The sequence below is a fragment of the Larus michahellis genome, chromosome 4 (assembly GCF_964199755.1).
Source record: "Larus michahellis chromosome 4, bLarMic1.1, whole genome shotgun sequence".
In the NCBI taxonomy this organism is placed as follows: domain Eukaryota; kingdom Metazoa; phylum Chordata; class Aves; order Charadriiformes; family Laridae; genus Larus; species Larus michahellis.
The window spans coordinates 60908428-60930296 of NC_133899.1; the positions used below are offsets into that span (position 1 = coordinate 60908428).

The 21869-nt window shown below is 39.1% G+C and overlaps 2 protein-coding genes across 5 annotated transcripts in view; both read left to right on the forward strand.

Annotated features, from left to right (window-relative positions):
- The window catches only part of G2E3 (G2/M-phase specific E3 ubiquitin protein ligase), a 117747-nt gene extending 110771 nt beyond the window's left edge, over positions 1 to 6976 (forward strand). For all 4 annotated transcript variants that reach the window (XM_074585058.1, XM_074585055.1, XM_074585059.1 and 1 more), the window contains 6 exons: positions 356 to 481; positions 1446 to 1756; positions 2430 to 2611; positions 2751 to 2923; positions 4872 to 5071; positions 5688 to 6976. In XM_074585058.1, coding sequence (XP_074441159.1) covers positions 356 to 481; positions 1446 to 1756; positions 2430 to 2611; positions 2751 to 2923; positions 4872 to 5071; positions 5688 to 5920 — 1225 coding nt within the window. In that variant the 3' untranslated portion in view covers positions 5921 to 6976. The remainder of the gene's footprint in view (positions 1 to 355; positions 482 to 1445; positions 1757 to 2429; positions 2612 to 2750; positions 2924 to 4871; positions 5072 to 5687) is intronic.
- A 3979-nt stretch (positions 6977 to 10955) lies between these two features.
- SCFD1 (sec1 family domain containing 1) overlaps positions 10956 to 21869 on the forward strand; it is a 55397-nt gene continuing 44483 nt past the window's right edge. Inside the window, exons 1-6 of the mRNA XM_074585060.1 lie at positions 10956 to 11092; positions 15485 to 15555; positions 16419 to 16507; positions 17502 to 17592; positions 18428 to 18550; positions 19465 to 19552. Of these exons, the coding sequence (XP_074441161.1) occupies positions 11062 to 11092; positions 15485 to 15555; positions 16419 to 16507; positions 17502 to 17592; positions 18428 to 18550; positions 19465 to 19552 (493 nt within the window). The 5' untranslated portion in view covers positions 10956 to 11061. The remainder of the gene's footprint in view (positions 11093 to 15484; positions 15556 to 16418; positions 16508 to 17501; positions 17593 to 18427; positions 18551 to 19464; positions 19553 to 21869) is intronic.

The following is a 21869-nucleotide window of genomic DNA, read 5'->3' on the forward strand; positions in this document are numbered from 1 at the left end:
TAGAAATCTAGCTTAGAGATGTTTATATAAATAAGGTTTTCCTCTGCTGTAATAACCTTTCAAGTTGGTAGAAACTAATATTTTTAGGTTTTACTTCTTGTATCAGTCATGACTTCCATTTCATGTATGGGATGCAATTAAAAATGGATCCTAAAACCACCACATAATAAAATACTGAATTATTATTTTTAAAATTACAGGTCAGGCACTGATAGACTTTGTGTAAATGAACATACAAATGAGATTCAGTACTGAAATAGGGGGAAACTATATTGCTGTCTATAGTTTTAAGTGGGTTTTTAAGTGTTTATGCATTCTTCCATTGTATCTCCTAAAATACTGTTTGGACTTCTAGATCACCAAAGATAATGTGCCAGAACAACATGTCGCCCTGCTCACACCGAGAACATCCAGCATCCAACAGAGTGATGATGTCCTTATCTCCACTGATGTCAAACAGGAACTGTTCCCTGAGGAAAAAGTATTTTCTATTTTTTACGTTGAAGAGTAATCTAGCACATGGCTTTATACCATATTTTCTACAGAACATGGTGTGTGTGTGTATATATATAGTGGCTATATATATTTGTGTGTCTGTATATATAGTCACTGGAAAAATGGAATGAATACACTGAAGAGCTGAAGTCATAACTTGATAAAGGCTTCTGGTGTTTCTAAATGCTAGAGGGGGGTGAGGAGAAAAAAAAAGATACCTATAGAGAATTTTTAGGTTGGGTAGTGAGGGGATCAAAACCCAGAGACGCATAAGAGAATCATGGGATCATAGAATTGCCTAGGTTGGAAGAGGTCTTTCAGACCATCTAGTCCAGCCACCAACCTAACTGACAAAAACCATCACTAAACTAATCCTAACTACTTTCTTCAAATTAGATGTGTGCTTTTGGTTGCAAGTTAGAAAACGAAGAACGAGCCTTATTTAGACTGGTTTCTTAGTTTTTTGAAATGAGAACCGCAATGTTTTTTCCTACTTAAATGTATTTTTTATTATAGTGACAAAGATGAAATATTAGTGCACAGTTGACTGTGTATTCTAATTTGCTTGCAAAACATCTCTTTAATACAAACATGGTAAGCTCTTCAATTTCTCACTTTTATCCCATTGTTCAAATGTAGAATGATGGTGTGAGAATTGTTTGGTACTATGTTGGTATAATTGAATTAAGAAACTATTCATTTTATGCCAAGGTAATTATTCCTACCTCCTTTTTTCCTAGTTCTTAGAGGTACTTTAAATTTGCCACTACAGAGTTAAAACTTGAAGAATCTACACCAAAATTTTTACTGATATAATTTACGCAATACCTAAATGTACCAGAGTGTTTGAAGAGGTGCTTTTCTTAGCAGATTTTAGCATGTTTCCTGTATAACTGTTGCTAATTATGAATCATAGGTTTCATCTGAAAATACATGGAATTTTCTTGTAGGCATTTAAGAAAGAAAAGAAGGGAAGTTTCTAATATACTGAAGGAGTTAAAGTTACAAGTTAATACAAAAACTACACGGCTTAACATCAATGCAGAAAACATCTGGAATAGTGCTTTAAAAGGATTTAGACAGCGCAACTTCAATCCTACAAACACCATTGAAATAAAATTCACAAACTGCAAAAATAGATCCAAGACAGATACTCCTGCTGCATCAAAACACCATTTCTTTCAATTACTAATGTTTCACCTTCAGAATTCATCATTGTTTGAGGGCTCTTCTGCAAAGAACTTGTCCCTCGATTTTCAAGGTAATTAAATGCTTTGTTCAAAAATACATTAAGAACTATGTAACTTGAAAGGTTTTTAAATCTTCAGCCAGTATGATTGCCAGATCACAATTATAGTCCTGATGGATAGAGATTGTTTTTTAATTTTTTTGCTTTTAAATTCTAAAGTGGAGTGGGGTGTGGATTAACCAAAAAAAATTTTGTTTAGTTCAAAAAGTTGATGACAACCAAGGAAAAAATAGAGCATATCGTTATACTTGAAACTTTTTAATTAATGTATTTGTTCCCTTCAAGTGAATTTATTTCTTCTAACTCTCTGTTACTTATTTTCCTTTCCTCAAATTTCTAGAACATTATCTCTGATAGCATGCCTCCCGAAAGACACAAAGTTAGTGTCTTTGAGTTCTTATGCTTCAGAATTAAATGTGCCCTGGGTACAAAGTGGAAGGGGAAGTTACATCTCCTCCCAAACCTTGATAGTGGATGAAGGGTTGAAGTAAAAGTACATGGTACTCCTATGTTAAAAAAAAATACAGGTCTTACTGTTTCAACCAGTGGGAGATGGCAAACCACATTAGTTGCATCAAAGTGAGAAGGAATTGCATTATGAGATTTTTTTCTATAAAAAATTGAGGATCACAAATGGATTTTATACATATATAGTAAATATGTATGTATGTTTGTTTGTTTGCAGCTGTAAAAGAGAATCTTTATTTTGAAGCTGGTAAAATGATCGCAGTTTCTTTGGTTCACGGTGGCCCATCTCCTTGTTTCTTTTCCAAAACGCTGTTTGATTGTCTTGTCTATGGTCCAGAGAATGTGAAGCCAGCTTTGGAAGATGTTGCTGATGTTGATGTAGCACGAACAATAAAAATGGTAAATAAAACTAAACTTATTGTCAAATTCTTAAAAAAGGACTTACTGAATATAACTTTAGTTCAGATTAAAAAACTTATATTTTATAGATATACATGCCTGTAGTAAACAAATGCCTAACTTTTATCTTCCAATACAGATAAAATATGCAAATAGTCTGTCCAGCCTACAGTCTGCAATACACGACTGTTATGAATTCCTTGCTGCTGCTGGATGTTTAAGACCTATAACATCTTTGTGTGATAAGAACATGCTGGTGAATGACATACTGATCCATCATGTAATCAAGAGAATTATTTCACCCTTAGAAAGGTTTGTTTTGTTTAGAGTTTTCAAACTTCCTGGATTTTTTCCTCACTGAAACACTAAATAATATGTTGCTAAACTTTCACATGCTTTTACTAATTCTCCATTTAAACCAATGAAATGTACTGTAGCTTTCAGTGGATTAAGTAGCAACTGTTAACTAGTTAATTAGACTAGAAGACTGAAATTATTTCTCCACATATCTGTTCCGTTCCACTTCTCCTTGGCCACGTTCCTTTTTCAACGTTATGAAGAGGGCAGATTAGTAGTTGTAAACTATAGCATGACGAAGACCTTTGCACTAGAAAATTTCTTTAGCTTGTGTTCATTTTGAATTCAGAATTGCTTGAATTTAGAATCTTTAAATTTTAGAAGTGTTAAACATATGTTTAGAATTTAAATGAGTTTTCCAGAATTCTAATTAGGGGGGTTGTGTGTGTCACTAGGAGGGTGATAATTTGCACGTGTGTAAATTGGCTTACTTAGAAAGTAAGCATTGCATTGGTGTTTCCATCAGGTAATGGTGACTTCAGATAGCTGGGAAAGTTGCAGCTGTTGACTATTTTTTGATTCCCCTCTGACCTTACTTCCAATTTGCATTCTTCATCTGCTCAGTAAAAAGGCACTGGATGCTAATTTTTCCAAGTATAGTTGGATTTATACTTAAAATATTCATGGTGTTAATTTGGCAAAATTTGAATCAGCTGAATTTCCAAGAATTATGAAGAACTAATTTTGAACGCGAGGATTTTTTTTAACGAAGTTAAGAGTAATTAGTCTTTCAGACAAGGCCCTCTGTGGCATATTTGACCAATCTGCATCATATTTTAAGACTGGTCAGCTAAAAAGTGAAAGGTAATAAATAAGTATCCTGATTGTTTATGGGAATATGTGGCTTTACGCATTTTCGGAGATGGGCTTAAAATGTGCCAAAGTGAATAGAGCAAGAATTTTCTTGTCTACCACCCCCTGCTCAAGCCAGGCCACCTAGAACCAGTTGCCCAGGACCATGTCCGGGCAGCTTTTGAATATCTCCATGGATGGAGACTCTAAAACCCCTTTAGGCAATCTGTGCCAGTGCCCAGTCACCCTCACAGTAAAAACGCGTTTCCTGCTGTTCAGACAGAACCTCCTGTGTTTCAGATTGTGCATGTTGACTCCGGTCCTGTCACTGGGCACCATTGAAAAGAGTCTGGCTTTGTGCATGCCCTTAAGATAATTCTACACATTGAGATTACACCTAAGCCTTCTTCAGGCTGATCAATGCCAGCTCTGGGCTGTTCCTCATAGGGTTATGCTCCAGTCCCTTAATCATCCTAGTGGCCATCTGCCCGGCGCTCTCCAGTATGTTCACACTTCTCATATTGGGGAGCCCAGAACTGGACACAACACTCCAAGTGGGACTTCACCAGCACTGAGCAGAGGGAAAGGATCATCTCCCTTGACCTGCTGGCACTATGATTCCTAATGCAGCCCGGGATACCGTTATCTGTATTTCCCACAGGGAGAAATGGTAGCATGTAAACACACGCACACGGCAGAATCCAAATGAAGGCTATCCTTTAAGACCTCTAGGGATAAGGAATTTAAACTGTTCTCTAATGGGATATCTGTAAGAAAGAAATTCATGTTCTTACATGAAATTTAAAAGTAAACCATGCTCATGCAGTTAAGTGCTAGGAAATATTTAATTTTTGCATATTGCTGGTATTTCTTTCATCTGCCTGAAAAACCTCCACAGAAACACTTAGATTGTTAAAAGGAGAATTAAACACATTTTCCAACATTAAAATAAAATGGTACTTCTGTGTATACCTTATTGACAAGACTTGGAGACTGTAGAAGGGGAAACTATGATGTCCAGTCTTACAGCTTTATAAAATGCAGAGTACAATTAGTTACCTACTGGCTTCCTGATGCATGCTTGTTCTCTCTCTCCCCGCCCCCTCCCCAGTTTTAGACAAGGTTTGAAAACTCTTGGTGTGCTAGAGAAAATGCAAATGCATCCAGATGCGTTCTCTAGTATACTTTGCCACAAACCTGAAAGACTTTCAGCAGAAACAATTTGCGATCTCTTTACAATCCATTCCTCATCAGATGTAAATGAAGTTGAAGGTGCTGATTTTTGGATCGGTTATTTGCAAGATGTGGAAAGTAAGTAATTTTTTTTTCTTTTTCCCCTTCCCTCTTCAGAGTACTTTGCTGGTATACGTACCAGGTTTGGGTTTTAGATTTCAGTGGAGTAAATAAATGAAGGTTTTGAGGTCACTGTCAGTTCCTAATTGCCCCTTCCCCTTCTTCCTTACTAACTATAACTTCTGAAATTGTTGACCAATTATAATCCAACTTGAGAGGGGTAAATATCTGAAGGATTAGTACTGGAATTCTTCTGAGTGGGTTTTTTTTTAAAAAAAAAATCAAAACAACCTGAGTGGTAGAAAAAAATGCTTTCATTCCCTGTCTTTCACAGCTTTGATGTGAACTTATTAGATGGTGTGTATCTCAAAAAAAGATAGAAAACATTGGTCTCTTCTTGTAGAAGAGGTTTTTTCCTGTTCACTTTAACTTTTCAGAACTAACCCAAGTGGGTTTTTCTTGCTAAAAATTTCTTATTTGGCAATATAACTGCATATTCATTCAGCATATTGATCTGGTGTTTCCTGATTTCAGGGTTTTTTTCCTCTAACACTTAATGTGCTGGATAATGGTTTATGGGTAATAAGCAATAACTGGTACAACCTAATCCTGGTTTGTTGGTTTTTTTTTTTAGGTGGTGAGTCAGTAGTGACTTTGGAGGATATTCTGCTCTTTGTAACGGGCTCTATTTCTATACCACCCATTGGTTTTGATCCAGAACCTACTATTAAATTTTTGCATATAAGGTATCCCGTTGGAAACAGACTCCTTAATTGCTTAGAGCTTCCTATAACAAAGACATACGACCAGTTTAAAAATAAAATGGAGTTCACCATCAGAAACACACTAAGAGTCGAAAGGGAATAAATATTTTTGCTACTGAACTGGATGTTGGAAACTTCAGTTTTCTGCAGGAACATCTGCTTGTGAATTGCTACTGTATTTTTGGACAGCATGCTCTCGGCCTTTGCTGACCTTTCCCCCAAAGATACGCAAAGAGCAGTAATGTTGTAAGAGGAAAAGCAGTTTTCAAATCAAAATACGGATTATCTGTTGAATCCTCTTCCTGTTTGAAGTTTGCTTTAAGAATCTTACAGAAGTATTGTAAATGTCTACTTTTGCTCTAGACAGGTATGAAATGTTACCAAACTCCGTAACATTCTAGCTATTTCCCACAGGTAAGTATGTTGATTGTATTACTTCAGTAACTTATTTATCAAAGTCAAATCAGGTACACTTTGAAGATAACTGCTGTAAAGCTTTGTCTCAAGTAAAACTGATGTAGTTCTTCAGTTGTTCCATGTATATTTTTTCAGTAATTGTTTTTACATTGAAGATTCATTTACGTTTTGATGATTCATACAAACCTATGAAAGTTAAGAAACCTGGAATTTTAAGGTTGCTGTGGTTAGTGCATTAAAATATAACTAAGCTCTGGAGAAAACCTAGGCAAAATAATAAGGCACAAGAGCAAAATCTGGTTGAACTTGAGTTTCTGTTGTTAAACAAAAGCTTTGACATCTGCACACATTTCTACATTCTGGTGTTATACATTAGTTTTTAATTATATATATAGCCAAAAAAGTAAAAAACTAGAAGTAAATTTTGAATATGCAACAATAAGTGGTCTTTCAAAGTGAAATATAAAGGTTAGACTTAATGTTGTGGGGTATGAAAGTATAAGAATTTGTTGCTCATTAGAACATGCTATTTCGTCTTCGGTGGAAGTCAGTATTTTCATAGGAATATGCACTAAAACTGTTAAACCATATTAAAGTCTACCATCAACTTGTCAGTGCCTGACGCTTTTCCTAGCTTTTAGTCTAAACTCTTTCTATTCAATGGTAGGCGCATTCTGAGCAACTTCAACTATGTAAAATATATTTCAATTCTGCAGTATTTGTATAAATACCATTAAGCCATAAAAGATAAAAAGTGAAATTCCTACATGGTAACACCTGATTGTTCTACAACTATGAAACTGAAAGGACATCTAAGTACAGTTTTTTAAAACATATGCAGGTCTCTCTTTTGAAATTGCTGTTTCCTCCCGTCAGTTTGACCACCTATACTATATCCCACACATAGGTTGTGCTATAGATGTATATACTTATATATATCTCTATATATACATGCATTCTTAAAAATATTGAAAAGTAATAATACATTTTTTTATTAATGTAGCTTGGTTTTAATTGAAAATACAAGCAGGATTGCTTTACTCTTGAATGCCTCAGTAAGAAAGTAGATTATAAATGGATAGGTGCTTCTAAAAAAAAATAATCCGATCTAATCTGGATCTGGGTTGTGGTTCACTGCAAGTATTCCTGTAACTACCAGATTTTATTACTAAATGCTAATTACATAGCAGTGTACTGCAACTCAGGAACTGTGGAAGTAGCAGTCAAGACTTGCTAAATTTGAGGCCATGCTGTAAAGGGTTAAAGACAAAGAGGCAGATGGGTATTTGAATTACACAGCTCGTTTAACAATATGCAGGTATTTTGAATCTTTCTTAAACTGCTACAGCTTCTTTTTCTTTCTTGATCTTGGGAGAGGTACTAATCCTTTTTTATACAGACCTATTTCTGTCAGTGGGTAACAGAAGTGTTAAATTTTTTTTTGATTGTTATTTCAAAGTCTCTAAGTAAATTATTGCAAGGCTTAGATCAGCCATTTCTCACTACATATAGCTAAAACAATCTAATCTCACCAAAGTCCTGTCATCAGAAATTTAAGAATATTTGAAATTAAGACAGGCCTAGTGGTGCTTTTCTGGTTCTGAGCCAAAAGTGTATTAAATTCCCCTTTAAAATAAATGTATAAGCTCTTGGAGAATGTAATTGACTTATCTATATACTAAGCATTTTCTCATTCTCTTCTGATTTTTTTTTTTTTTACCTCCAATAATACTCTGTTTGTCATCTTTGTATAATTTTTAAGTGTCACACTGCTAATAACTTCTTTATATTCTTACCCTTCAGAATGGTGGTATAACAGAGGCGGTTTGTTGCAAATTTGTTTGTATAATAAGGATTCATGTTGTATGTTCATATTCTTATAACATAGCAATGCATCTCCTGCAGATAGAGTATTACACTTTAAAAATGAGTGGTGTACCCAGTGCAGTATTCCTTTCTCTTGCCTAGTTAGAGATAAATGTCTTCTGTAATATTATGTTATTTTTCTGTATGGGAAATAAAGAACTTATAGAAGTAGCAAGCAGAGCGTGGATAACTTTAACGGACAATTCTTGGACTTTTGGTACCTGCAATGGCATGGAAAATGGTTTAGAACTTGAAACTAAATTGCATTTTAAAACCTTCCATGGAGAAAGAAATAATGAGGTAATGTGAATATAAGGCTTCAAAAAGTATCTGAAGTAAAAGGCGTGAACCCTGTTTTTATTGCTTGTTAGTTTTGAATTCAGCAGTTGGTAGGCTTTATATAAAGGTAGAACTAACCTATTTGTCAGCTGAAGAGAAATCTTAAGTTTAAAACACTGCAATACAATGCTATATCACAACCTGAAATCCGTAAAATCCTCTAGTCTCTAATATTGCTTGAAAAGATTTTTCTAATACTGATGTACACATGTCAGGACAAGTTGTTTTTCCTTTTGTTGGTTTGGTCAGCTCTACCTAGACATTTTAATATAATCCTTGATATCACCAAGTTACATTCCTAAATGCTACTATGGAAAGGAATTTCGTCTCTTCTGCTCATTTTCAGCCTTTTTTTATATAGACCAATCCTAAATTTAACTGTTCATTAAAATTCCATTGAACAAGCTGACTGCCCATCCATCAAAACACAGAAAGGTCTCTTTTGTCTGTAAACTGTAAGAACAATTTCTGTAACTATAATGACCATCAAGTTTTTAACGGCTTTAGCAGGTCACTGAAGTGCAGTGAGTTATCAGGTAGTTTTCATTTTACATAAACTTTAACCTGAGGCACATCTGGAAACTAGGGAAGTTCCTTTCTTTCTGCATTTCTGTAACACAAGGAGAATAATTGTATACGCATTACCTGTTGTGTATTAAATATATTTGTTAAATCTTTTATAAGATTCATCAGGGCCACAAGAGAACTATGGCAGTCCTCTCCGACTGTCTTTGGCCAAAGAACTTCACACTGCAGTTTCTGCATCAAGCCCTGAGCTTCCATCTGGAATTAGTACATCAAATAAGCTATTTATTTTCTAGAGTGATCACTTTCTAGTAAAAAATAATAGGTTAGTGTTAGTGATTTTAGGATGATCTCATTAATGAAGCACGTATAACTTTAAGGAAAAAAAAAAAAAAACAAACCCAAGTATTTGAGATCTATGTTTGAAGACCCAAGGGATAAATTTTTGTTAGTTCAGGCTTCAGAAGTGAGGGATGCTTACTAGAAAAAGCTGTTAGCATTTTTAACTGGTTTATGAGTGAAAAACAGTCAAAAGGAGAAGAAATTATCAGTTTATACTTAAAGCTGCAGCACATGATGATTTAGACCTTGATGGTTTTCATTAAGATGTTCGGTCTTGGGAGTGGAAGACATGAGGATTTTGAGAGGTGAAGTTAAAATGTAGAGCAGAGTATTTCAGACAGAGTCTGCATGTGCATTTTGAAAATAGTATTAACATTCTTGTTCAAATAGAAGGAAATGCAACTCTATGCTAGAAAATATGTTTTTGAAGTTTATCTTGATTCTGTATTATAGGGTAAAGCATTTTAAAGCTAAGGTTTACCTTTTTTATTTAAGGAAGGGAATTGCTAGTTGGATAAAAGAAAAAATTAAAAATTTGAGATGTCAAATCATATGCATACAGAAAATCATTGTCAGAATACAGTTTGTAAAAAAAAAAAAAAAAAAACAAAACAAAAAAAAAAAAAAACAAAAAAAAACCCCAAAAAACCCAAACAAAATAACCAGCAATGCAACCCTCTGATTTTTGTATCACATAAACGATGTTCTTTTTAAACTTACTGTAACTAGAATATTACATGAGAAAGTATAATTTTGTAAATATTTTTAGCTCAGACTTGAACTGCAGGATCGGTGCCTGAAATGTATCTTCAAGCAACATTGTACTTGACAAATGTAGCATCAGTGCTGAAATAATCCATAATTGTGGGAAATAACTGTCATGTGTATGTTCAAAGTGTGATAAAGGGTTAAATTTCTGTTGGAATAAATATGTAACACTTTTCAGTGTGTTTATTTTGTGGTGATTTAATGGGTTTTAGCTCTAGAACTGTTATTATATTTGCTGTGGTTTCACTTGTGTGGGGATATACACCTTTATATACATCTACAGCATGTTTATTTACCCAGATACCTTTGTATCCCTAGGGGGGTTGGGGCGAGTGGGATTTCTGTGAGGCACAGGGAGAGAAGGCGGCCTGTGGGTATGTGCTACCTGCGGCACAGACAAGCAGACTTTTAAGTATTTTCCTTTCCAATAACTCACTAAAACTCGATGATTTTCCTGTTTTTGAAACATCAGTCCTTCCACTGTAGTCAGTCTAAGCGCCTCAGAGCCGCCCTGGTCGCATTTAAGATGCGGTCCAGGGAGTGTTTCAGTTCTATCTTGAAAACGCAGCCCGAGAGCAGAGCCAAGAACTGTTCAGTCGGCTTTTTGCTCGGGGTGGGGGAGAGGTGGGAAAGCAGCATCCTGTTGTCCGAAAGATCTCAATCTGGGCCCAAATTTTAAATCCTAAAATGCAGTTCCTTAATTACGGCTCCCTGGAGAACGGGAGCTGGTTCTAGGCCTCCGGGCGGGAGGCACCACCTTCCCCCAGCGCCGGGGCGGGGAGGGCGCAGAGCTGTGCCGGGACTGCCGCCGGAGACCCATCGACGGAGCGGGCGGCGGGGTCCATCACCTGGCGGCGGCCGGGCAGGGGCGGAGCGAGGCGGCCGGGACCCGCCTCCCGCCGCCGTAGGGGCCGCCACGTCGGCCGGCGCTGCGTAGGCGGCGGAGGGCGGAGCGCCGCGCCGCGGCCGGGCTGGCGGGGCAGGAAAATGGCGGCCGGTATCCGGGAGAAGCAGACAGGTAAGCGGCTTCCCGCCGCCTGCCCGGCGCGGCGCGGAGGCTGCGCTTCCCGGGGCTGTGGGGAGGGAGGCAGCAAGGTCGGCCTCACGCTGCGGCCGGGGGATCCTGTCGCCCGCCTACCCTTTGCCTCGGCGGGGCCCCGGGGCGGGATGTGGGCGTCTCCGCGCCGCTTCGTCTCCGCCGGGGGATTCGCGCCCTCTCACTCGGCTTGAGTCTCCCGGCAACCAGCCGGCGGCCTTCTCCCTCCTCGTACCCCGGCGGCCGCTGGGGCGCCGCTCAACTGCCTCCGTAGCGGCGGGCCCGGGACAGCGGGGCTGGGGGGGCCTCTGGCCGCAGCTCTCGCCGAGGGGCCCGGGGCCGTGGTGGCCCCTGCCCGGGCGGCGGCGGGCCCGGGACCGTGTCCGCAGCTGCCGCTGTGGTGTGGAAATCGCCCCCGGGGAGGGGCGTGCGCGGGGCCGGTCTGCTGTGGCCGTGGGGAGCGGGTGGTGCGGTCCCTCCGTGCCATCCGCCTTTCTGCCCCTGGCGAGGGTCAACGGGAAACAGCGTTTAATGGTGCAAAAATGAAGCTGCTGTTGTGATGCTCCTGCTGAGGCAATGCAGGGGCCTCGGAGTGCGTGCTGACCCTCAAGAAACTGAGAATACGAGATTAACAGCTACCGCTAATTATGCAGGAGGTTGTCTGTGGTTAAAGGGTTAGTTGTTCAGCCCCGCCATACACGTTACTGCAGGCTCATCACTGACTCGCTCTTCTCTGTCTCGACGCTGCTTTGTGGAGCCTTGAGCCACCCATTTGATCATACTCCTCAAGCATAGAGCACGTTGACTCTGTAGTCCTCTATTTCCTTTCCTTGCTGAAGTTTTTGTCAGTAGTTTGAGCTGTAATCTTGTCACCTTCTCCTTGACAACTGCAGTATCGTTCTGGTGGTATAGAGGACTCTGGGTGCATTTAATTAACATGAAGTGTCTAAAATCATCTGCTTAAAAATCTCAGTCTGAGTTTCTGTGTGGACCGTAAATATTTACTTGTATTCTCCATCTTTTTTTCATACCAGAAGTCTGCTTTCTGTAATCTCATTCCTGTGGCCATCTGCCATTAATTTAGTGTTCCTTTGCAGTCCTTTACATTTCTTCTCTTTGCTACCTTTCTGTTCACTGTCTTTGAACCCTTCTTCCATACAGCTTTATTCTTTTCTGTTGTGTTTCACCTTGTTACTTGATTATTTCAGTCAGCCTTTGCCACTGAACCCATGGTGTCTTCCATTGGGGAGGTCATTCGCAAGGAAGTAGACTGAACAACTAAAAGACGCTCAGAAAAAGTCAAAAATAGATTATCATTTAGTGTTTGTATTACCATGTATGCGCACCGTCTGTTGTGACCTTTATCCTGGTTCATAACCAGTCAAAGCCTATAATTGTGCAAGCACAGTAAAAACCTGATCCTTGCCCCAGAGAGTATTCAGCCTAAACGAAAATGAAATGGCAACATAAATAAAAAAAAAAAACAAACCCACCCCAGAGACTTGCTGAATGTTTGTCATGATTATCACAGCACATCACTAGTCCGATTGCCTCTTCCTTAGTGGAGAGTGAGCTTATGCCAAGTTTTAGTTTAAATGGTAAACCCTGCAAAGCAGCTCCTTCAGCTCCAGTAGTGCCAAAATACATAACCATGCAGCTTTGTACAAAACTGCTCATATCGCTGAACTGTACAGAAGGTGTCACTGGCAGGGAGGGAGCGGAGGCTCCAGGAGCGGTCTGTAATGAGCTTTCAGGATTGCTCCATGGTATTTAAAAAAAAAAAAAGAAAGAAAAAAAGTACTAAGTGAATAGAAGGCTGGATGCCGGGGAGACTCAGCACTTGTTGCTAGCTTGCTTCTTCCCATGGTCGAGTTTCACTGCTGGTAACATGGTTTGAAAAGGCAGCACACGGGAGGAGGAGGGAGGGTCGGACTGCGAAGGAGGACTTTAGAAACATTGCCCGGGCATGGATGGATGGTGTTAGGAAAGCCAAAGTTCAGCTGGAGCTGAGACCTGAAGCACATGTCAAGAGCAATGAGAACTTCTGCTGCAACATCAGTAGTGAAAACATGAATAAGGAAAAATGTTGGATCACTGCTAAATGGAGCCGGTATTTAGTGGTGATGGACGTAGATAAGGCTGAGGTACCCAATGCCGCCTGCGCCTCAGTTTTCACCAACAAGTTCTTCCACGCCTTTGTGTCACTTTGGAGTCAATCATGGAGTGAATCCTCTTGGAAAATATTTCTCCTCAAGTGAAGAAGGCAAGCATGGATTTATGTATGGTAAATCATGCTTGAGTAGCCTGATTGTCTTCAGTGGTAAAATGCCTGGGTTTGTAGGCAGCAGGAGAGCAGAGTATGTCATTTACCTTGACTGCAGCAACACTTCTGGCATTGTATCCTTGTATCCGAGTTAGGATGTTATGGGCTGGAGCAATGGACAACTAGGTAAGTAAAAAAAATGATTGGATGGTCAGGCTCAGGGGGTTGTGATTAATCAGACATACTGTACCTGGAGGTTGGTAACATCTGGAGTACCCCATGGGTCTGTCCTGTGACCTGTCCTGTTTAAAAACGCTATCAGTGACCTGGAGGAGGTGTCAAAGTGCACTCTCATTAAGTGTGCAAGTGACAGCAAACTAGGGGAATCGGTCGATAGACTCGAGGGCAGAGCTGCCACTCAGAGGGACCCAGATGGGGGAGAGGAATAGGCCAACAGGGACCTTATGAAATTCCTGCACCTGGAAAGGATGAACCCCTTGCAACGTTCGGGCAATAGTGCGGGGGACTGGGAGACCAGAGAGCAGCTCTGCCAGAAGGGCCCGCAAGGGCTCTCAGTGGGCAGCAAGCTGAACATCAGCCCACAGTGTGCCCCGACATAGCAGCATCCTGAGCCACGTTCACAGGAGCACAGCCAGGAGATCGAGGGAAGTGATTATCATTCCCCTTCTCAGCCCCAGGAGGCCACATCTAGTTACTGTGAACGGTTTGTGGCTACCAATACAGGAAAGGTGTTGGTCAGTTGAAGGGAGTTCAGCAAAGGACTACCAAGATGGTCAGGGGCTGGAGCACTTGCCCTGTGAGGTGAGGCTGCAGGACTGGGGCTTTTTCGGCCTGGAGGAAAGGCGGCTTCATGGGGGGACCTAACATCAGCTCCCCGGTACCTGTGGGGAAGGCATTGAGAAGACGGAGCCAGGCTCCCTGGGGTGCTGCATGGCAGGAGGGTGATGAACAGCAGGCATAAACTGAAATGAGATATTCAAGCTGGATATACGGAAGAACTCTTTCACCACAAGGACTGTCAGTGCCACAGGTTGCGCAGGGTGGTTGTGGCATCTCCGTCTCTGGAGGTTTTCAAGATTTGGCTGGATAAATCCCTGAGCAGCCTGGCCTGGCCTCACAGCTGGCCCTGCTTGAGCAGGAGGTTGGACTGGAGATCTCCTGAGGTCCTTTCCAGCCTGAGCTGTCCTGTGATACTCTAACCCCCCGGGGAACTGCACGAGTGTGCTCACAAGCCTCCTTCAGCCCAAGAGTTAGAAGTTAACGGTTTCTGCTGCTCTCCATTTATGAGCAAAGTGGTGTATATTGCCCTGATTTCTGAAAGTTTTTCCTCTTTGCAAAGCTTTGTGATGATTTTGTTTATGAGTTTGAAGAGAATAGCCACTAACTTAAAGTGATGCAAATAGTCTTTTGCTTCTAGTCAAAGACGGGAGAACAGCACATAGTGTATTGTTTAATCAGATAAATGAGGAAGGACTCCTTAATGAGTGGATGTGTAAGTTAGAGGTAGATGAAGGAATCTGTGTGGCTTCTGTGTTGAGTGGGAGGTTAAATGAAAGCTCATTCCTGTTTCACAGAGTTTTCCTGCTGCAAATGAAGGGTATTTTTGTACTCCTCGAAGCAGCAATTTTTTCCTGGGAGTTCTCAAAACGTTTCAAAATATCTGTCAGTGTTAGTCAGGTGAAAAGGTATTTTTTTTGCTTTTTGCTGTGTTCTGCGGGGTAGGAAAAGCAGATCAGGGGAATAAAGCAAACTAGTTCCTACTGTACAGATGGCACCTTCAGGAAGATACTGGAAATATTTTTAAGGCAAACTGTGACAGAGTATAGCCCGTGTAATTAAGGAGATTCTTTCTTCATGGTTTGGGACTTGTTTCTTTTCCTTTTGCGGCATGTTCCAGAGCCCATAAATTCTAGCTGACATGTGCCACTTGTCAGTCAAAGCTTCATAAAAATAATGAAAACGTGACTTGTGTTTGTATTTTATGATGGTTTTCCTCTCAAATGAAACATATAATAAAATCCTGGTAGTGTATTTAATCTCTATTGTTGAAGTGTAAAGAGAGTAAAGCATTATTCTGCATTATTTTCCAGTGGCTTTGAAACGTATGCTGAACTTCAATGTTCCTCCTGTTAAAAACAGCACAGGAGAACCAGTATGGAAGGTAAGAACTATTTGAACAGGAATAGGGTAATTTTATAGTGTCCAAAAAAGTTCAGATTTTCAAATTCTCATTAACTCGAGTACCTTTTCTACGTTCTTAACTTGTAGAAAATAATTTTTTGTGTGTGTTACGAATATACAGAATTGAATAGCAGAATTGCTAAGAAGAATACCTATTTGAGGTACTGGCTACTCGAAGACACAATGACTGATCCTTTAGGCAATATTTTAATGAGCAACAAAGGACATTTTTGAAATATACTTAGGTCTCATTGATACCTATTGGCAGAAACTTACATGATACCTTACAGATGAACTCAGAGAGTCAGAAAAAAGCCCATAGAAAGGGAAGAACTATTGATAGCCTTAAATTTAGGACATGCTGAGCTCAAGCTATCTTTATTAGCTTTAAAAGTAGTTTGTGTAAAAGTTTTTGTTACTACAGAGCATATATTCTGTCTCTTCATCCATTCTGTTGTCTCTTTTTTTTTTTTGCTAGTTCCTTTTTTTTCCTCTCTGCTTCTCCTTTTGTTTCCTCCCGAATGCAGTCAGAGAAATTCTGCAGTTACAATAACAAATTTCTGACAGCAGATTCCTGTTTCACCGACACTTTTCAGGTGATGGAAGTGATGAATTTATTTCCCTTTATCATTGAGTTTCTTTTCTTTTCTTTTATTCTTTCTGTATTAGTAAGCACAAATAGAAGTCCATGACAAATTAATGTATTATAAATTGGTAAACGTTTAGCACACTTCAGGTTAGGACAGTAGTTCCTTAAACCTGAATTCCTGTGTCCACTGTATCCTGTATTCTACTGTGACCACTTTTTATACCGCTTTGTAAAAAGATGTGTATCTCTTTCAGGTTCTCATTTATGACAGATTTGGCCAAGATATAATCTCACCTTTGCTGTCAGTGAAAGAGCTTAGAGATATGGGGATCACTTTGCATTTGTAAGTAGAAAAAAAGAAGAACTTTAATATTTCCTCAAAATCACAAACAAAACAATGAAAATCATTTGATGAATAACTACTAAAATAAAGATTATACCCTGACTTGTTTCTAAAGTCGTGTGATATTATTCAGAATCAGGGAGTGGAAAGGTCATTCCAACCACTGTTCAGTAGGATTTCTTACTAAGTAGAGGAGGCCCCTGCTCAAAAATACGAATTATCCAATCGGTGTTTTGGGGAATCTGTCTGTACAATTCCCTCTGTATTCATACATCTTAAAATTATTTTGGCACAAACTGTTTCAAGGGGCTGTGCATATTCTCTGCTTGTCTTTTTGCATGTAGATTTTAATTGTCTCTTGTCAAAGATATGGAATCTTTAAGTATTATTTTAAGAGATTTCACATTTTTCTTTCTCCAGGTTACATTTATTTAGTTCATTGTCATTCCCTAGCTGTGGTAATAGTAATGGAAGATCTTTGAATGTACATTTATTTTTTTCAAAACTTTATTAACTTTTACTAAGTGAAGGCTAGAAATGGAAACACGGTTTAACATGTTGACATATCAGCAGAAATGTGAGAGAAACATGTAAGCACCTTGGGCGTCTTTGTTTTAATGAGCAGGAAAGTCAAGTTTAATAGTATAAGATATGCAGGTTTTTTGTTACGCCAAGAATTAATAATTGGTGTATGAACCTTGTGGATGCACTATTTTACCTTCCTCTGAATGGGTGAATCTGTTTTTGAAGATTTGCGAAGCCTTTTCTCAAGTTTTCAATCAACTTTGGAGACCTGTATTAATATATTCAGCCAAAAATTATACAAATATGATTTTGCTATTTTTCCACGTTTCGTTCTTGCTAAAATCTAGTGAAATATAGGGAGAAATTGCAGGAAATTAAATGTGTCTGTATAAATAAATAATTTAACTTTTATAATTTTATACAAATCGGAGGAGGAACATACTAGAGTTTTATTTTTTCTGCCTTTCAGGCTTTTGCATTCAGATCGGGATGCTATTCCAGATGTTCCAGCTGTTTACTTTGTAATGCCAACAGAAGAAAATATTGACAGAATGTGCCAGGTAACTTGCACGCTTAATGTTTCAAATGAGTAGACGCAACAGAGATAGTGTATGTGAAATAATCCTGCACTCACCGGAGTGTGACCATTTTATATTTAGTTCTTGTGTGTGTGTCTGAACACCTTTGCTTGCATTTTTTATATATTAGCACATATTTGTTGAAAAAATATTTCCCAACATTTTTACATACCAGACTTCAATTTCCCAGAAAACAGAAGGGCAAATATGTCTTCTGTGTTTTGGAGAGAGAGTTTTGGGAGTGAAAAGACAGGAGGCAGGGGACACAAATCAAAATATAGGTAATTCCATTTAAACAGAAGAAAAAGCTATTTTAATGAGGGTGGTGGAATGCTGGAACAGATTGCCTGGAGAGTTTGTGGAATCTCCATCCTTGGAGATGTTCAAAACTCAGCTGGACACAATCCTGATCCGCTTGCTCTATTTGGCTCTGCTTTGAGCTGGGAGGGTAGGACTTGGATAACCTCATTTTTTCACATTCTCTGGGAGGAATTGATGGAAGGTCGACGTCTTCACCAAAAGAAGGAAGAAGAGCAAAGGGTACTTTTGGTCAGTGGTAAGGTGTGGAGCAGTAGTTGCTATCTGATAGCTTAAATTTCATTTCTGGTTTTTGCAGTTCTGTGCTAGGTTAGTTATATCTAGTTACGTAGTCAAAACACTGCCTGTGGGGCTGTGTGAACAGAGCGCTAAGCACTTCCAAAAATTTAGTTCGACTGTGGATAATTGGAACCTCACATAGTAGAAGAATGTTTTTTAATTAGTCAGAAATATATTAGTACTTATTCAGGAAAAAGGTTGTGGTTTTCCTTCCTTTTAGGATCTTCGAAACCAGCTTTATGAATCTTATTATTTAAACTTTATTTCTGCCATTTCGAGAAGTAAACTGGAAGATATTGCAAATGCTGCCATAGGTGCTAATGCAGTAACTCAAGTGGCTAAGGTAAGAAATTCCCCTAGTCTCTAACGTTAAAGATACTACCATTACAGGTGTTCTTGCATTCTTACGTGGCCACTTCAGCGCCATACACAGCTTTTCTGACTGAATCGTGAACAAAATAAATGTTTAGCTAGATTCAGTGTCAGGCATAGATTTATCGGGGCAAAAAAAGCGAATCTACAGTCATCTCAGTGATGCAGTTTAGTACTATGCTTCAGCTTAGTCAAAAGTCCAAGTGCTGCAAGACCTTTGTGCTCAATGATAAAGGGAAATGTAGTGGTTTCAGGATATTCCCTATCCCATCAGCTCAATGAGTACATCCAGTACATATATAATGGGGTGGGGGTTTTAGCTCCTAAATACATGAAAAGTACGTTATGAGTGCAGTTGTCACTTTAAATAGTCAGTGTACTGCAGAGGTGGATGTTTCATATGTACGTACACACTGTTCTTCAGTCCTCTACCTTTATGATTTAAAGACAGGTAGCAGGTATGTACCTTCTTAATTTTATTGAATGCCTGTATCAAAACCTGCAAATTATTAACTAATTGTTTTCATATGTATGTAAATACATTCACTTCTTCTCACTCCTGTTAGTGAGTACTACTGTCATGAGAGAAAGAAACTGTTGTGAAATTAAATGAAAAATACTAGTCTTGTTTAAGCCTTAGGTCTTCAGCAGCAGTAAATTAGTGCAGGACTGTGAACTAACTTTCTTAAATCTGTTTTTCTGTTGTGATGTCCCATTAACAGATTATGCTATAGAGAGGCTTAATTTTTTTCCTGAATGTACAGGTATGCTTTCTTTTAATAGGTAGTTCTGTAAAAGGTTCAAAAACAAGTAGCAATAAATCACAGGGGTTTTTTTATGCTGCTTTACTCTGGACTGTTCTGACCATTATTCCTTGATTTCTAGGTGTTTGATCAATATCTTAATTTTATTACTTTAGAAGATGACATGTTCGTATTGTGTAACCAAAACAAAGAACTTGTTTCGTATCGTGGTAAGTAAAATTTATATAGAAATAGTACTGGAATGTATAATGTTGAAGGTTACTTTTGAAATTGTGGCTAATACCAGGCAATGATTTTATTTTGCTTTGATCTACTTGGAATTCAGGATAATCTGTTAGATGCGTAGTTTAAAGTCATGAAGGAAGCAGTTCTTAGATACTAACTTCAGCATCTTCACTACATGGCTGTTGTAAAATTGAAAAATAATTAAGTATTTTTAAATAACAAATTTAGTAAAGCAAATCTGCAGTATAGACATTTGTGGATAATAGGTCTTTTTATACATGGAATAATAAGTAACCTGGTCTAATGGAAGGTGTCCCTGCCCATGGCAGGGGGGTTGGAATTAGATGATCTTTAAGGTCCCTTCCAACCCACACCATTCTATGATTCTATTTAATACAGGAAAAAGTTCATATTGTTTGCACATGTAGATAGACACTCTGGGCTACTGCTGTGTTTACACACCAATATTTAGTCATAATCCCTTCTGCAGTTCTTAAGGAATTAAGTGTTTTGTTTCTGTGTGAACGGTCGGTTGGAAAGTTACTGTAAGGACTGCAAAGCAAGAAAGATGACCTTAACTGCTAGAGTTCCTTGTATGTTCTAGACAGTCACCAGTTGGTATCTACTTTTCTTATTCAACATGTGAAAACATGTGCGGGTGTGCAAGGTGAGATGGTTAGGATCAGGGGCTGGAGTAGCGCAGGGAAGAATCTGGGAAAGGGCAATCTGGAAATGAAGAAATGCTGATTGCTTCTGTAAGCACGTGAGCCAAGCATGTCAGCTTCTTTGTAACGTCTCAGAGTTGCAGGTGAAGTCAGCCTCATGAAACTCTTCTTTTATTTTCTGGGGACTTCTGTTGGACCCGTTTTGGAACCTAGCAGGGAAACCAAGTGGCTGCCTTAGGTCAGTTACCTCTACAGCTATGGTGCTGCAGCAACTCAAGTGAACATAAATACTAGTTGTCATAATTGTCCACATGGTTTTTCACCCTCCTTTGATCTGATTTTTGTGTTCCCCTGACCCATTCAATATGCTAAATCAATAGAGAACTACCGCTCTGCCTCTCCCACCCCTCTTACCCAAATGGCTAGCTGTTACAGAGTGGGTTGTCTTGCTGCCCCTGCTGTAGTTTCCCTCATCTTCTCCTCCTTTTACATCAGAATTAGTAATTTTGGAGCTGCAGAGTGTTAGTTTGGTTGACTCATTCCATAAAAAATACCAGCTTATTTATGTGATCTACAAATCCAATGCAAGGGAAGCAGCAGCACTGTTTAAGTCAGAGACAAGGTATCCCTTTTTTAGCAGCAACTCCTCATTACTTCAGTGTGGTCACAGTGTCACACCCAGTTAATTCCCGATCTATTTGGATGCACTGAATACTTGCTAGTGACCAGGTGGAGATGAGAAGCCTCCGTGTGTCTAACATTTAGCAGTGAGATTTTTCTTCTCTCTCGCCCAGTTTCTAAATTCAGTACCTTTCTTTAAAACTGCATCCGTAATACTGAGTTTTGTCGCACAGGGGATTGATTCTGTTATCAGAATATCATTTTCACTGGAAAAGCAGACTTTTTTTTTTTTTAGTAAAACCTGGTGTTAAGAGTTTTAGTAATAATTGTTTTGTGAAGTGTTTGTGTGTATGTAAAGATACTTGACCAGCTCTCATAATATTCCTGCTATCTAACAAAGAATTTGAATTAAAATGACTGAAAACGTTTTGCACCCATTGGTTTTTATGTGGTTTGTTTTCCTCTCTCGGGCTGCTGAAATTTGCCATATGACACGTGGTTTCACACTATGTTTAACCCAATCTAGAAGTGGGCTGTTTCCAAAAGTTGATCGAACAGAAATCTAATCTCCCGCAGAGAGTGATTAGTTTTCCATTAGAGCGCTGAGCCGATCCATCTTGCTGTGTGAGGTCTAGATCTGACACAGGCAGGCAGTAGGAGTGCAGGGGTGAAGAAGAAGTCGTCTTTTTTGCCTTTGGAGAGTAACCCTAGCAGGAAACTGCCAGTTTGTGTATAGTTTCATAATCTACATAAGTCAATGTAAATCTGACGGTGATGAGAGACGGCTGCTGTTCCTGCATCAGCACTGCCATGTGTGGCCACGCATGTAGCTGAATGGGTGAACTAAGAACAAAAATAACAAAAAAGGCTAATTTTCAGCTTCCTGATTTCCTGGCTGTATGACTGCGTTTACAGAGAGGTAATATCAGGACAAATAAGCGTGATAACATTCTTCAATTATGTAAAAGGCTTTCACAGATAGAAAGGAGATAACACATTCTCTCTGTCCAGGTAG